Source organism: Thalassophryne amazonica, chromosome 19 (assembly GCF_902500255.1).
Source record: "Thalassophryne amazonica chromosome 19, fThaAma1.1, whole genome shotgun sequence".
NCBI lineage: Eukaryota > Metazoa > Chordata > Actinopteri > Batrachoidiformes > Batrachoididae > Thalassophryne > Thalassophryne amazonica.
In genome coordinates this window covers 64,286,257-64,303,083 of record NC_047121.1, presented here as the reverse complement: position 1 = coordinate 64,303,083, position 16,827 = coordinate 64,286,257, and the positions used below count along the sequence as shown (strand labels likewise).

Below are 16,827 nucleotides of genomic sequence, written 5' to 3'. Positions count from 1 at the left end.
AGACACCAGCCACCCTCCTGAGGAATCCCATTTCGGTGCCTTGTACCCATAATGTTGTTCTTTTGTTCATGACCATAGGTGAGAGTAGGAATGAAGATTGACCAGTAGATCGAGAGCTTCACCTTTTGGCTAAGCTCCCTTTTCGTCACAACAGTACGGCAGAGCGAATGCAATACTATTCCTGCTGTGTTCATTCTTTGGCCAATCTCATGCTCCATTGTCCCCTCACTCGTGAACAAGACCCAGAGGTACTTGAATTCCTTCACTTGGGGCAAGACCTTATTCCCTACCTGGAGTAGGCCATTCATCAGATTCCTGCTGAGAACCATGGCCTCAGATTTAGAGGTGCTGATCCTCATCCCAGCTGCTTCACACTCGGCTGTGAACCGATCCAGTGAGTGCTAGAGGTCACAGGCTGATGAAGCCAACAGGACTACGTCATCTGCAAAAAGCAGTGATGAGACCCTCAGCCCACCAAAGTGACCCCCCCCCCCCTACTATGCCTCAATATCTTGTCAGTGAATATCACAAACAGGTTCTGTGACAAGGTGCAGCCCTGGTGGAGGCCAATCCCCACCAGAAATGAGTCCGACTTACTGCCGAGAACTCGAACACAGCTCCAGCTTTATGAGTACAGAGATTAGATGGCCCTGAGAAGGGACCCCCCTCACTCCATACTCCCACAGTATCTCCCGGGGTACCTGATCATACGCCTTCTCCAAGTCCACAAAACACATGTAGACTGGATGTGTAGACTCCCAGGCACCCTCCAGGATCCTTGTGAGAGTGAAGAGCTGGTCGGTTGTTCCACGGCTAGGACAGATTCCTCATTGCTTCTCTTCAATCTGAGGTTTGACTATTGGCTGAACGCTCCTTTCCAGCAACCTGGAGGAGACTTTACCAGGGAGGCTGAGTAGTGTGATGTCCCTGTAATTGGCACACACTCTCTGGTCCCCCTTTTGAAATATGGTGACCACCACTCCAGTTTGCCACTCCTTAGGTGCTGTCCCAGACCTCAACGCAGTGTTGAAGAGACGTGTCATCCAAGACAGTCCCTCCACACTCAGAGCCTAAAAAGCTACTTAAGCTTATTTAAATTAATATTCAATGTTGGTGCTACATTTATCTTTTGACTGCAGTTAAATAAAGAAAATGATTAAATTAACTCTTTCATTTTCAGTTCTTTCAGCTTCAGTATTCAAGGTTATAGAACTTAACAATTTTAAATAAACTAACAAAAACTATATTCAAACTATACTACGGCTGCAGCTAGTGATTATTTTCATAATCAATGAATCAGTTGATTATTTTCTCCATTAAAGGTGGTTGATTATTGTTATCCAGAGCCCAAGATGACACCTTCAAATGTCTTGCTTTGGTCAGAACCCAAAGATTTTTAGTTTGCTGCCAGATAGGAGTAAAGTAGCTAATAAAATAAACCAGAAAATATTAACATTTAAAATGCTGAAGCCAAACAAACAGCCAAACCAATATAAAAGCAATGCGTTTGAATGAGTGGTCGTAAAACAAAATGACAATACTCATTGTAATTTTAATGTCCTGTAATAGTTGTGCATTTTAGAACTGTGACATTCGCTGTTTTGCAGTTGTGAATCTCGCGCCATCTCACAGTCCATGACTTACTCGAGAGGTCGGTTTCAGCAGAGTTCCAGTTTAGGGTACAGTGTAAATACATCTCATGAAGTATGAACAACAAGACAACATTGGGGCACAGCAGAAGTTCATCACAGGTGCTACACCTCTTCTAGATAACCCTCTCAACTCGGGAGAACATGTCATCATCATAATTGCTTGTGAACTCCCTGAATCGTCGCCATCCACATCCTTGCTAGCCATTGTTTTCATGGCTTTGAAACACCGGAACTCTGCTGGTGCTGTGGTGCATTCTAGGAAGCGCAGGAGGATTATGGGAAATGTTAAAGCAGTGAATACCGTCTTCCTTGTTGGCCTTTTCTCTCATATGAGTAGTGTTAATACAGTAGTGTTCAGAATAATAGTAGTGCTATGTGACTAAAAAGATTAATCCAGGTTTTGAGTATATTTCTTATTGTTACATGGGAAACAAGGTACCAGTAGATTCAGTAGATTCTCACAAATCCAACAAGACCAAGCATTCATGATATGCACACTCTTAAGGCTATGAAATTGGGCTATTAGTAAAAAAAAAAGTAGAAAAGGGGATGTTCACAATAATAGTAGTGTGGCATTCAGTCAGTGAGTTCATCAATTTTGTGGAACAAACAGGTGTGAATCAGGTGTCCCCTATTTAAGGATGAAGCCAGCACCTGTTGAACATGCTTTTCTCTTTGAAAGCCTGATGAAAATGGGATGTTCAAGACATTGTTCAGAAGAACAGTGTAGTTTGATTAAAAAGTTGATTGGAGAGGGGAAAACTTATACACAGGTGCAAAAAATTATAGGCTGTTCATCTACAATGATCTCCAATGCTTTTAAATAGACAAAAAAAAAAAAAAAAGACGCGTGGAAGAAAACGGAAAACAACCATCAAAATGGATAGAGGAATAACCAGAATGGCAAAGGCTCACCCATTGATCAGCTCCAGGATGATCAAAGACAGTCTGGAGTTACCTGTAAGTGCTGTGACAGTTAGAAGCTAATTTATTTGCAAGAATCCCCCGCAAAGTCCCTCTGTTAAATAAAAGACGTGCAGAAGAGGTTACAATTTGCCAAAGAACACATCAACTGGCCTAAAGAGAAATGGAGGAGTATATTGTGGACTGATGAGAGTAAAATTGTTCTTTTTGGGTCCAAGAGCCACAGACAGTTTGTGAGACGACCCCCAAACTCTGAATTCAAGCCACAGTTCACAGTGAAGACAGTGAAGCATGGTGGTGCAAGCATCATGATATGGGCATGTTTTTCCTACTATGGTGTTGGGCCTATACGCATATATTGCATACCAGGTATCATGGATCAGTTTGGATATGTCAAAATACTTGAAGAGGTCATGGTGCCTTATGATGAAGAGGACATGCCCTTGAAATGGGTGTTTCAACAAGACAATGACCCCAAGCACACTAGTAACCGAGCAAAATCTTGGTTCAAGCCAACAAAATTAATGCCTCGCAGATGTGAAGAAATCATGAAAAACTGTGGTTATACAACTAAATACTAGTTTAGTGATTCACAGGGTTGCTAAAAAAAGCAGTTTGAACATAATAGTTTTGAGTTTGTAGCGTCAACAGCAGATGCTGCTATTATTGTGAACACCCCCTTTTCTACTTGTTTTTACTAATAGCCCAATTTCATAGCCTTAAGAGTGTGCATATCATGAATGCTTGGTCTTGTTGGATTTGTGAGAATCTACTGAATCTACTGGTACCTTGTTTCCCATGTAACAAAAAGAAATATACTCAAAACATGGATTAATCTTTTTAGTCACATAGCACTACTATTACTCTGAACACTACTGTATGTTGCTTGTCCATCACAAAACAACCTCCATATTCATAGGGGTACAGGTATGGATATGTAGTCTTTTATTATTAAAATTGTTAAAAGTCCGTCACTTACGGTAGACATATTTCACTCGTCTGGACATGTGATATTGGTTCTTTCCAGCATTTATCATAACTTGCTTGTGGATGCTAAATATATAGGCTTGGATTGCCAACCACAAATCACTGATTCATTCGTTAAACAGCTTTGTCAAATCAAAGCAGTGTTTTCCATTTTAAATTTGTGCACAATGTTCCAGCTGACAAAACCAAGACGACTGACTCGCCACACAGCAGACCAAGCATCATTTGAAGATGCTCGTCATGTCAGGAAATCATCTACTTCAGCTTCAGTAGGAGAGGTATGTTTGTCACTTGTTGCTTACCAACAGGTTGTATCTGGTAATTACACCTCACAGTGACGCTTGTATTTCGGTTTTGTCTCATAAATGAACCGAAGGAGGATGACGAGGTAGGTAGCACAATGTGGTGACTTTGCATGGTTTCTGTTGCTGAAGCTCCAGACAGTAACTTTATACCATCAATTATGTACGTGTGATCATTTAATTATCTTAAGTTCAGATTGTTGGATTTAATATCTAGACCGGTTGAGATTGCTCATCTGTTATATCAACAATAGTTGACACTATTTTTATATTGATGGTATAATGTTTTAACCCAGTGACTTTTTTATGCAGAAAATTTTTGTTATTTTACGCCATCAGTACACTAGGAGCTAAGACATTTTTTGTTGCAGTAAAAAAAAAAAAAAAAAAATCAGTATCTTGTTTTTTTTTGTATGATTTATTTATTTTATTTTAATAAAATGGCAGAAACTTTCATAAAAAATTCCTTGTAATTTCAGAGGTCATGAGGTAGAATGAGGTAGTCCTTTCAGAGTCATAGGGAATTTGGTGAGGTATTTCTGGGCTTATTTGTCACCTGGTTTATTTACAAGAGCACATTGTTTTGTGGCTGCAAGAATTAAATTGCATATTAGATGTATAGATGAAGAAATCAAGAATTTCCATGCAAGATAATTTGGTTAAATGTACATCACTAAATGAGAAAACACTTCCCTGAAATTTTTAAATAATGATTGGCTTTAGAGTTGAAAATGTTTGATTAATTGTACAGTCTATTAACAGAAAAAACCTATTATAATAATTCTTATATATAAAATATATGAAATATTTTTCTTCATTTTTGGAGTTTCATTGAAAACCAGTGTGAATGGAAGCTCCTGGTACATATGTGTTTGATTTATAATTATAAAGCAGCCTGATGGTCTTTTAGTGAAGGAAAGCTACCATATAATGTAAGTGGAGTCCAGTTATATAGGAGAAGTGACAGTTTGAATGCAACAAATTCATTTAACTTGACCAGTGTTGTCACATCTCCTGGGTTGGCAAACTGTAAACCATCCAACATTCCCAAAGCAAACAGATTCCAGCAATGCTTTTGCTGTAAACTAATGTTCCCAAATTAGGCCAACTTCCCTTATGTATGAAGCAGTATTCTCGCGCCCTCTCTGACCTGCTGTGCACATGCAATACATTTTTCCAGAGTGTCGTGCGAATGTGTGGGTTTATTTACTGTCTTTGTTTATCAACCCAGTCCTCTTATTCCTAAAATACCCAACTGATTGGCCACATTCCTTGCGTCATTTTAAACAGTTGCTTTTATGGACTCCTAGGGATTGGCTACCACAAGTTCCTTGCCCCCAAAACCATCAGAGTAACCTAAATTAGAACAGAGGAGGGCTGAGCTAATTGCCCTTAGTGCCATAGCTGTTTTACTACATCTGAGGGGTTCATATTTGGTCATAAAGTATTTGAATTGTTTTCTTTCTCAGGACACGCGCATCCTGGTCATTTTTGTTTGGTGACATATGTGTCCAAAGAATTGTCCTTACATTCAGATGAGATTTGTTGACATTGTCTGGTGTGATCGTAACTCATTACTGGAAATACCCAACATTGAGCAGACAAGAATTTAATATCCAAAGATTTATGCATTTCCTCTTGTCAGTAATTACACAAAGATACGGGAGTTTGTACGACCTCGGGTCTCTTGATGAATGTAAAATGGAGGGGAGCAGAGTGGGCTCCCCCTCCTCCTGTCCTGCTTAATGATGACATTCAGATTAATAAATGGCTTTCGTGAAGGAACCAGCCATGAAAGATTATTTCCTCTTTCATCATAAACCGAAGAAATTTTTCGTGAGTGCTTTGTCCTCTGCAGACCCAGTTTAGTAATGAGAAATATTGTCACTTTTTGTGAGTTCATATTTCTAGTGCCCGCCCTGTGGGGAATTCATTCATTCATGGGCTGGTCTCGGGCTCCCAGTCTCAGGATCAACATGCTTATCCTGTTGACTATTTTCAGAATCAAAGAATGAAAGGGAGAGCGTCATTTTTTTTTAGTTTGTTTTAGTATCAGACTTACAGACCCTAGTGGTTCCCACACTCTGCTCCATATGTTCTGCTGCTATAAATGGACAGTTTTATGACCCACGTGAATGCCAATGGTTGGTTGTAAATGGCTACATCAGGCACTGATGCTTACATCATCTTTTTGGCAGCTTGGAACATAATATTGTAGTAAATATCAGGATGATTTTAAGAGAATTTTTCTTCCAATTACATAGTTCTCACATCAATTTTTCCTGCCATTCACATTACAGTATTTATTTATTTATTTTTTGTGAAGTTTGGTGGTGGGATATTGACACATCCATGTGGTGCCTGTCATCCTGTTTTTTTTTATTTTTTATTATTATTTCTTCCTCTTTTTTATAAGCTGGATTTACCAAACTCTTTCATCACATCTGTATATGGTGAAAGAGTTTGGAAAGTTCAGCTTGAGTTTGGTAAGCCCAGATGTGTAGAGATATTCCCTTGTCTCGGCAGCGACATACATGTGTCTCGGTCCTCAGCCTTTGAGATTGAGAAGTGCTTGGGAAGAGTTTACAGAGTCATGAGGTCACTGGACAGAGGTGTTTGGTGATGCCAGTATCTTTGCAGGCGAAAGAAGGTCCAACTTTTTAGATTCCTGGTGCTACCTGTCTTGCTGTATGGTTGCGAGACTTGGATGCTAACCAGTGACTTAAGGCGACGACTGAATGTCTTTGGTACTAGGTCTCTTTGGAGGATCCCGCTGGAATGACTTTGCATCAAACAAGCATTTACTAAGAGAGACCGAGATGAGGAGTATCACTTCTATTGTGAGGTACCCTTACCAAAAAGTAGTACATGCAAGTATGTTTCAAGTATACTTCCAGTTTACTTTTTATATACTTATCAGTACTATTTTTTGGTAAGGGTAGCGTCAGCTCCGACATTTTGGTCATGTGACCCATTTCTCTGTGCATGATCCAGCACGCAGGTGCCTGAGTGTTGAGGATCCTAGTAGCTGGAGAAGGCCAAGGGGACATCCACATTTCAACTGGCTGCAGCAGATAAATGGTTATTTAAGAGATGTGGGAATGGTCTGGTTGTTTGCCTGGGTGGTTGCCACCCAGGACCTAAGGCAGTTCCGTGGAGTGGTAGATGTGGCAAAATACAGTATCTGTGCATGCTCCCAGGCTTGACTTGACTTGCTTACCATAAGCTATACTGGGCTGAGAGACGGTCTTAAAAAGATCTACATGATATTAATGTTGGGATACACTTTGGCAGGAGTAACAGACATCTTACTAACAGACATCACCAAGGCCTGTTTATCTTATAAACATTGCACTAAGTGCCTTGTATATTTGGGGTGCAAACAGTTGATCCACTTGTGTCCCAGGGAGAAGGTTCCCAGTCTGATACCACCTGTGCCTCATTCTCTTTGTGCATTTAGAGTTGCATCAGGAATGGAACACGGTGTAAAATTTCTGTCAAATGAACATGCGGATCCATGCACTGTGGTGACCCTGAGGAAAACAGGACACCCGCCCCCCTTGCCAAAAAAACAACAAAAACCCCAAAAAACAGACTGTAGCATCTTGTTGCAAAAAAGAGTGATATATAAATGAGTATACAAATAAATGTGATTTATTTATTTATTTCAGTCAGCGTGCTCGTGCAGTAACAGAGAAATAAATGAAAGAATAAATAAAACAAAAACGAAAAATACAAAAAATACTGAAATGGCACATGTAGCTGAGCGAAAAAGGTCAAGCCTGAAGCTATCTAGCTTTGAAATGCTCTAACTCAATTATACTGTGTCAATATTAAAATCAAAGCATTACTATCAAACTACAGACAGTAATATGAAAACACTTGCAATAAATTACCGGTACTGATACTCTTCAAATTCTTTTACCATTTTAAATACTTTAGTGAACCATGTAACTATTTAAGATAGATTTTTTTGTACGTTTTTTAAAAAGATTTATATTGGTGCTCTGTTTGAGCTCCAGCTCCAAACAAATTAATCCAAATTATCCAAATTAATTAATTTGAGAAAAAAAAATGCACAAAACCAGCAGCAGTATTCAGCAGAGTGTTTAGTTATGTGTAAATGCCATGGGGAGGTTTTTTTTATTTTTTATGTCCAAATATTGATTTTTCATTATAGACAAGACTGCCCCCTCCTGGCACATTTCTGCTTTTAAAAATTATTTTTTGAAAATGTTTTCCTTATGCATTTTGCATAAAACACACAATGCAGCCTATTTTTAATATTTACTGGTGCTTACCATTATTACACTGAAACATAGACGTGCAGTCACTGTTTTTTAAATTCTTTTATCTAGATCTGAGTAAACATTTGAAGTTATGCTGTTTGTTTTTGCAGGGCCCTCCCCCTAAACCAGCTCGCAGGCAGGGTGGCTGGGCAGAAGAAAGCTCAGGCTCTACCAAGTACGTATCTACACTTTTTCTTTTTTTGATGCATCTCCTGGTGCTGCATCGAGCGCTGTGTGCACGAGCTGTGCTGCTGCGTTATTTGTTATTAATGAACTCTCATGCTGTTGAATGAGCTTATTTATCAGTGCATATTTGGCACTCAGGCTGTGAATCAACAAGGTTAGAAGGAGCCTGTCGGAGCAGCCAACTCTCCATTCGTCTTCATCTGCGCGCATGGTGGTAATTGACATGCTTAATGCATCAGCCACAGGAGGGCACTGTTAGTCAGCTAGCCACTTTATCACTGGGGTTCAAGCCACTTAATCACCCCTTACCACTGCAGTCTGCTTTTTACACGGGGAGCAATACATTTCATATTTATTAAATATTTGGAGCAGATGGAGTGCATTTGTCAGGAACGTTTGTCTCCAACTAACACTCCCGATCTTACCATTGCAGATGACTGCGTGAACGTGAAACTGTAGTTTTGGTGAGAATGTTAAGCCACGCCTCTTGTCATCTCTTCCACCTGCCACTGTTTCTATTCCTCAGTCTCCAGGGGGAGGAGAACATTGGAGATGCACTGAAGTGAATAGGAGTCAATTTGACTTATTTGCGTAGTTTACCGCACTGTTAGAACAAGTAGGGAGAACAGCAAACTCAATAGATCTTTCCTTTCTCTCAGAAGGTCAGCGTGTTGCTTCTATGCTTTTGCGTAGCCCGGCTTGATTCCCAGTGTTGGAGCGATTGAAATACAGGAGGTGTAAAAGGGGTTTGCACGTGCATTGATCCTCTCTGAAACAAAGTAAGTAATGGTCCCCCCTGGAACCGACAAGGACTTTTCCCTTCAATGTCACCCCTCATGCTCAATCACCGCCGCCCTCCTCCCACTAATCCCAGCGCAGAAATCCCAGGATTTGTCGATCTATCACTTCTAATTGACACTAAATGATCTGTCAGTTTATTGATGAACCTTTGAAACCAGGTTGTCACAATATATTTTATCCCTAACAACTTTTTCCAGACAGTTTTACCATGTCTATCGCTTTGCCTTACATGAGTCTTAATCAAGAGGCCTGTAATGTGTCTTAAGTGTCGCCGCCACCACCCAGACAGGACACAGTCCAAGGGCAGCCAGGTAGTCTCACTCAGCTCTGCCCTGTGTGGCCGGACTGTACGTTCACAGCTGTCAAACACATGCATGTAATAAATGTCAGTTTGTGGCCACAAAAATAGGTGTGCTTCTTTAACACAAATAATAACTTCACAGAATATCAACTTTTTGGCTATTTTTGTTTGCAGCTAGATTTTGTGGTGTTGTGTTATTGGACTGCATTATGTAGTAGCATTTTTCACAGTGTGAGAAATGGCACTCGAGTTGAACACGTCTACAAAGGACATGAAAAAATAGAGCCAACACACAAAAATTAGAAGTGGCAGTGTGAGCAAAGAGTAAGGTATTCGTTGTACTGTAGTACTGCTGTGTTGCGCACATATATATGCGTGTGTGTGTATGTCAGAGTGTCTTCATTTGTCTACCTAAGGAGAAATTTGCCTTTGACAGAGGGGTCTGCTACACAACAACACATCCGATACATACCACCCATGCATCAAAAACAACATAGTAGATCAAAGTTAAAATATAAATACACTTAACATCTTAGTACAAATTCCGCAACACATAACCTTATACTATCTTCCCTGAGCTATCTGCTCATTTGCATATATATATATATATATATATATATATATATATATATATATTTCACAATTTTTCACTGATTCTGTAAAAAGGTCTGCTTTTGTTTATCATCGCTTCACACCTGATATAACAGCAAAACCATTCCAGTAGGGGGCAGTAATCAACCATGACTACTTTCCAAAGCTTTGTACTGCATGAAAAAGTATAAAATATGACATAATGAAATGCATGCTGCAGTGGTTAAAACTTCTAATTAAAAGATAATAAAATGTGTCCCACTTTGATTGTAAATGTACAGACAGGTTGAAATTGTTATAATGGTTGTAATGCAGCAGTTAGGTTTTTATTTGTCTGATTTCAGGTGTGATTGCGACCTTTCAGAGAACAGTTTGTGCTAAAAATACTGTGTTGAGGTACAGAAATGTCACAACATTATTTTGGTGTGTTGCCTGTCCTGTTCAAGCTGGGCCGTGTAAATGGGGCAGATTCCCAAAAATAACTAATCCGGCAGACGAAACAGAGCCAAATAAGCTCCTGTAGAGACCACTGTGTTTAACATAGCAGGATTACTATTACTAAAGACAAGTGAATCACATGTACCTGCACCACACTGGCTCAGGTTTGAGCTTAAAATAATTTTAAAGCAGTGTGTCTAATATGTCTTTTGTCAATTTAACAATTGCTCTTTCTGCTGGTTCACAGATCTTCAAGAAGACCAGCAGCTGAGGATGAAGAGTAAGTCATATTTCATTTATGATCACCTAAATGACAGATGATTATTTGTGTGTAGATACAAAACAGGTCAGTTAAACGTTTCCTTTGCAGTAAAGGTTAAAATGGCTTCGAGCTTTCTGATTGTCCTTGGTTGCAACTAATCTTTACCTTTCAAGAACACACTTAACATGATTAAAAATACAATGTGACTGAGTTGTCCTCACTTTTATTGTTGCTGGGAGCCAAGTTTTTCAGTTATGCTTTTTTCCCCTTCTTCACCCTCCCCTACATCGTTCTGTGACCAGAATAGATGTCACCACGAGGCGAGGCAGGTAGAGGACGTAGTCGTTTTTGTTTTCTCATCATCGCAGTCGTAAGTCAGCGCCTGAATGTCTTTAGTGAAAACACAGCTGCTAATGGTGATTTTAATTACTGATCACCTATTCACACAACCAACAATTGATTATAATCAATTAGTAGTGTTTTTACATTTAAGTGCTGTAAAAATAATTATAACACATTATTGCCTCTCAAAGTTTTTTTAATAGTCCAAGGACACATTGTGATTACAATCAAAAAAGTAATTTGTTTTTTATCAACCTCTAACACTGTAAAATAGGCTATTTGTAATTTTTTTTTTTTTGAACAATTTAGAATGCTACTTTAAACACAACTAAACTAGTTTGTATATTATTTCTAATGTAGCTAGATTTAAGGTTTAGATTTAAGATAATACTTATTTAAAGTGGTTCATAACAAACTTCAAGAAGTTTAAAACCAATTTTAAAAATCTTTCTTTTGTGGAAAGCAGTTTGAAACCAGTCAAAAACAAGTTTTCAAAACAGAACAAATTAAAGTTAATGGTTTCGTTTTTAACTTCAGAATAGCGGAGAATTATTTGTCCTTTAAATCTATGTATATAAATCTGTCATCTTTTTTTTTCTGCGTTCTCTATTTACTCAGCACCTACACACTCTATAGTTAGTAAGCCAAAATCTTCATAATCATACCTCACTTACTTAGAGGGGGTCACATTTTGTCAGCACAGCTTCAGCCCCAGATATTTTCACCTTTTGGAGTACAATATGTGGTAAAATTAAAGAATAGAACCTACCTTACAAACATCCCGAGTTTGGTTGCTTAATTTCAATACTTTCAATATTTGCAGAGGACTTTCTCTGATGGACTTCAACCCAAATTATGAATTAATGAATCTCCACTTTATAAGCCCCCCATGATCATAATTTGATCATAATTATGATATAACATCTGCAAGTGATGGGTCGTCAACACACTAGTAATTGATTAATTGACTGATCATTTCAGAACTGGAATAGAAGTTTAAAGTTTGTGTATGAAGGCGAAATTTGGTACCTAATCTCACCTCGTTAAGACCAAGAAGTCTGACGTTAGTCACTTTTTGGTAGTGATTGTGGCCACCAGGGGGCCTTGTGTACATAGTAACACCACATGCTACAGTAGAACAGAGCTTGCTAACACCTTGCATGAGTTCCAGGCAGGTTATTTCCCTTAATCATTGCTGCAGGTAATCATGTCTACTGCTCCCTGGCTGGTCATACAGAGTGGTTCCACTGCAGGAATTAGATCCTGAGTGTTTTACTGTCTGAATTCCAGGGACTATTCCCAGCAGCAGGATTAGGTCCTGCTTCTGTTTCCACCAAGCTTGATGAACCATGGTCTTTATTCAGATTTGGGATGCAGGAAGGGACCCTGCATGACTATCAGCTGTTATCTGCCCTGTTTTGTCCTGTTCTGCCTTAATCATTACTTACGTCTGTCAGTGCAACCATATTGACTCGTTCCTCTTAAAATGAGGTACTAGTCTCTTCATGTGGTACTTGTCCTGCGATCTCATTATTGCACCTGCAGTGCCTTTTTTTTTCCAGAGGCCATTTTTCTAAAGTCCCCCGTCAGACTCATGCAGAGGAAACATTTCTTCTGTCATGAGAGAAAACTAAAAACAGGGCCACCATCAAAGCAAAGCGAAGCCCAGAAGCCATCTCCCTCCTTTCCTGTGATGACCTCAGTGTTGGACTGCATTTTCCAAGCAATAAATAATTCATGGTGTCACACTTCCTGTTTCTACAGCCGCCGCCTGCGACCACAAACTCCTGAGGGATCAGATGATGATGGAGGTAAGGGCATCCTCACACACACACACACACACACACACACACACACACACACACACACACACACACACACACACACACACACACACACACACACACACACACACACACACACACACACACACACACACACACACAGTGACTCTCCTCATAGGCAAAGAGGAGCCCTCCAGTACCTCCTGTGAACATTGGTTCTTTGGGTATGGTGCAGATAACCAGGCATTGTTGGCTATTGAGTCAAGCATTCTTTAATATATCAGAGCTCTCCTTTTAATCACATAGCACGTGACAGTCTTTTTTAAATGTAAAATTGCAATAAGGTGGAAATTATTTTGGAGATACATTACCAGGCAGGTAATGCAGAGTGCAGTTTGTGTCTTTGGTACAAGTTTTACACTGAGTGCCCTTCTTGGTGTAACTCTGGATCTGCTAGGAGAATAAGCGCTGGTGGGGTTGATGCTCAGGTTCGTGTGCTAACCACAGTTCCACTGTATAGTTCTATTGATAAGACTGTAATTTTTGGTTGAGTAACTTCAGGGTCAAACTGACTGTAAACTGTGTTTGCTGAGGGGACGAAACCGCTAAAGCACTGCCTGATGATTGTTCTGCTTTGCCGGGAAAAAGGGCTGAAAGAGTGCTGTGGTCCATTTACCTCGTGTGTCATAAATCGCGACTGGGAATGACATCACACCCGATGTAAATGCATTCCAGTTTCCACACAACATTGCGAGTGGGAAAATAAGCTTGACGACTCCAAGATTTTGGAGAATAGAGAGCTACAAAAACATGCAGTCCATCAAAAAAACTTCATGGAAGAGGACAGATGAGGAAGAAGTTACATCAGTGTTTTAATTTACTGAGTGGTTTATAGTGCGTTGTAGCCAGCCATTGTTAGCAACATCTACAGTGTTAGCCAATATTAGCAGCACCAGTTGATAAACAGCACATTACATGGTATTTAATGCATAAAAATACCATGGCCCGGGAAGACTCGGGATACAGTGGAGGGATTAGATTTCCCAGCTGGCTTGGGAAAACCTCGGGATCCCCCAGGAAGAGTTAGAGGCAGAGGTGGGACAAAGTCACCGTCAAGTCACTCTCGTCATGAATCAGCAAGTCCCAAGTCAAGTCTCAAGTCATAATGACCACCAGTTGTTGGCAAGCTGACTTGAGACTTGACTTGGGACTTGCAGATTCATGACTTGAGAGTGACTTGGCAGTGACTTCGTCCCACCTCTGGTTAGAGGACTTGGCTGAGGATAGGGAAGAGTGGGATGAGCTACTTAGCTTGCTGGCACCATGACCCAGTCCAAGGATGAGCAGCAAGAAAATGAATGAATGAAGGAACATGTCCACAGACAGCACTAGGAGAGTACCATGTGCATAATTTATGAAATTGGACACAAAAAATGATAGTGTTAAAAAACAGCAAAACCCTATGACTTTCACTACTGTTGATGCTTGGAACAGCCGTCTTGGATTTTGAACTTGGGTTATGTGATGTTTGAATGAGCTGGAATTCTGACTTCAGGGAGTATTCTTAAGGAGTGTCACTGGGAAATTCGTACCTCTGAGTACAACTGGAACGCAGCATAGGTGTAAAGTTAGGTCGGCCATATCTGTTTTGCATATGAAAATACTTAAGGTAGTATTGTGCCATTTTGGTTTAAAGAGCAATGACCATTTAAAGCACCTTTCACACTTGGGATAAAAGATATGTGTCCATTGTTTGAGTTCCTTTTGTGTGTTATGTATGACTTAAAGACAGAAAAAAATGACACATTAATCTGTCTTTCTGTCTGCACCCTACTTAATAACAAATACTAAACTCTTACGCATGGGTTAACTTTGATTGTAATATAATAGATTGTTGACAACTTCTTTAAAGTTGTCAACGATCTTTCTTCGACAAAGCTTCATGCAATTTTGAAGCATCCCGTAAAAACCTGCTTCTCTCTTGTTGCATTTTGAAACAAATTAAAATCCCTGTGCCTCAGTTAATGTGTGGACTTCCTTAAGATGTGCTGCCCGCAATAAATTTTTATGTTATTTGTTGCTGTTTGTGCTCTGCACCCTGTATGTTGCCTGAGCATTATGAGGTCTGATCCAGTGCAGCTCTCAGTGCAACATAACTGTGTTCCAGTCTACTGACTCAGTATATGTCAATATGTTTGTTCATTTGTGCCGTGCCGCAGAAGATCCACAGAAGATAGGCGCTAATGTGAACACGATCACATGACTAAAGGCCTTATCTTACAACCAGCGAAAAGCAGTGTGCAACGCAAGTGTCATTTATGTCATTTTGTAGCTTTTGATTATTTTTACAACCATTTTGGGCACATTAAGCACTCTTCCTCTGATTTATATTTCTGGAAAGCTGGCATTTCAGTGCTATGTGTGTCGCAGTGTGGATTGCAAGTCTATCACTTTTAAATGAAATCAGAATATTTTAATAAAAAAAAAAAAAACAAATTACATGCTTGAATTTCAGTGTTTAAGGAATCGTAAAAGGCTTGTAATAGTTTGCCTTTTTAGGACATAAATGTATATGAACACATTTTCTGCACACAGTGGTGTATAATCTGACTGAAATGGCCCTTTGACTGCAGAAGTTTGGTTCCATTGCAGTTAATGCCGCCGGAAAGATTATTACTCTGTGGAGGGAGACCTCTTAATACAGAGCCAGAGGCAGGGGCACTGGAAATTACAGTGCTGAGGGTTAGCGAGATAGCCCGTGCGATCTTGATTATGTCCCCTACCCTTATCCCTTATGTCTACTGGCTACAAGCAAAGAGAGCGGGCTTGCCCAGTTCCCTCGGCCCCTGTCTCCCCATCAGCTGCCCCCACAGTCTCCCGCTGGTCACTTAAAATAGCACCAGCATCAAAAATACACTCAACTGTTTCATGTCTCATTCTCTTAGCCCACGAGCTGTTGAATGTTGCACCGCACGTCTTTCAAAAAAGATTCCGTGCCTCGGTAATCACTTGACTGGACCGTGTCATAGATTAATGGCGCGTAAGTGATGCAGAGAGAGATGTCCTGTTTTTCCACGTGCCTGCTCAGAGTATGTCTGCAATCACAGTAAATCATCCCTTTTTGATATTTATGTGCTTCAGCGCTGGATGTGCACAGTTTATTTGCTGCCAAGCAAAAGCCATCTTATTGTATGTCCACCTTAAAAGAAGGAAGTAAGTCAGTAATGTGCCTGACTGAGGGGATACGCTGCCTCCTGATGGAGTCGCCCTCAGCGTTACATCAAAGCACCGGCTGGTTTACAGCGGCTTTGACGCCCTCCTTGACCTCCAGTCGAAGCTGGGATCTGAACCTCATTTAAAACTGTTGTTCCTTTTTTCTCTTAATAATAGACTTTGCATAAAGACAACATATGCCTACAGCTTCACACTGAACTACCACAGACCGTGTCAGCGGTGCATTACCGGCTGAAATTGGACGGATAGACAACCCAGGAAGCTGTGTGCAGAGAGCCGGACAGCAAGGCTTTTTGATGTCATTGCACTAAGACCATTAAATTTGATTGGAGGTCCAGGGGGGACGGATTCTGCTGAACGCTGTGCTTTGTAAATGAAAGGACAAAGTGTCACCGCAGCCTCATGAATATGAAATACCTGCGCCCGCATTTATTTGGATATCAGAAACACAGATGAATCTTGTCAGTGGCTAAACGAGCTTGGCATTTTTAATTTGGTTTAATTAAAAAGGAGAAAGGAATAAGTTATCAACAGAGGTGGAGGTTTTGTTGTCGGCAAGGTTTATATTTCAACAAGATTGTACTCAGAATTTTTTTTTTTTTTCCTAAGAAACATTTCATCTTAGGGACTGTTAAAAATGTAGTGGGCCATGAGTTATTGATATTTCTTCACCTACAGTTTATTTTGAGGCACTGCAGTATTTTGAAGGATTGGTGACACAGATGCCAAGATAT

At 40.0% G+C, this 16,827-nt stretch overlaps 1 protein-coding gene across 1 annotated transcript in view; it reads left to right on the top strand.

Annotated features, from left to right (window-relative positions):
- LOC117532279 (intraflagellar transport protein 43 homolog A) overlaps positions 1-16,827 on the top strand; it is a 29,666-nt gene that overhangs the window by 1,010 nt on the left and 11,829 nt on the right. Inside the window, exons 2-6 of the mRNA XM_034195593.1 lie at positions 3,740-3,841; positions 3,940-3,951; positions 8,265-8,329; positions 10,719-10,751; positions 12,840-12,886. Coding sequence (XP_034051484.1) covers positions 3,740-3,841; positions 3,940-3,951; positions 8,265-8,329; positions 10,719-10,751; positions 12,840-12,886 — 259 coding nt within the window. The remainder of the gene's footprint in view (positions 1-3,739; positions 3,842-3,939; positions 3,952-8,264; positions 8,330-10,718; positions 10,752-12,839; positions 12,887-16,827) is intronic.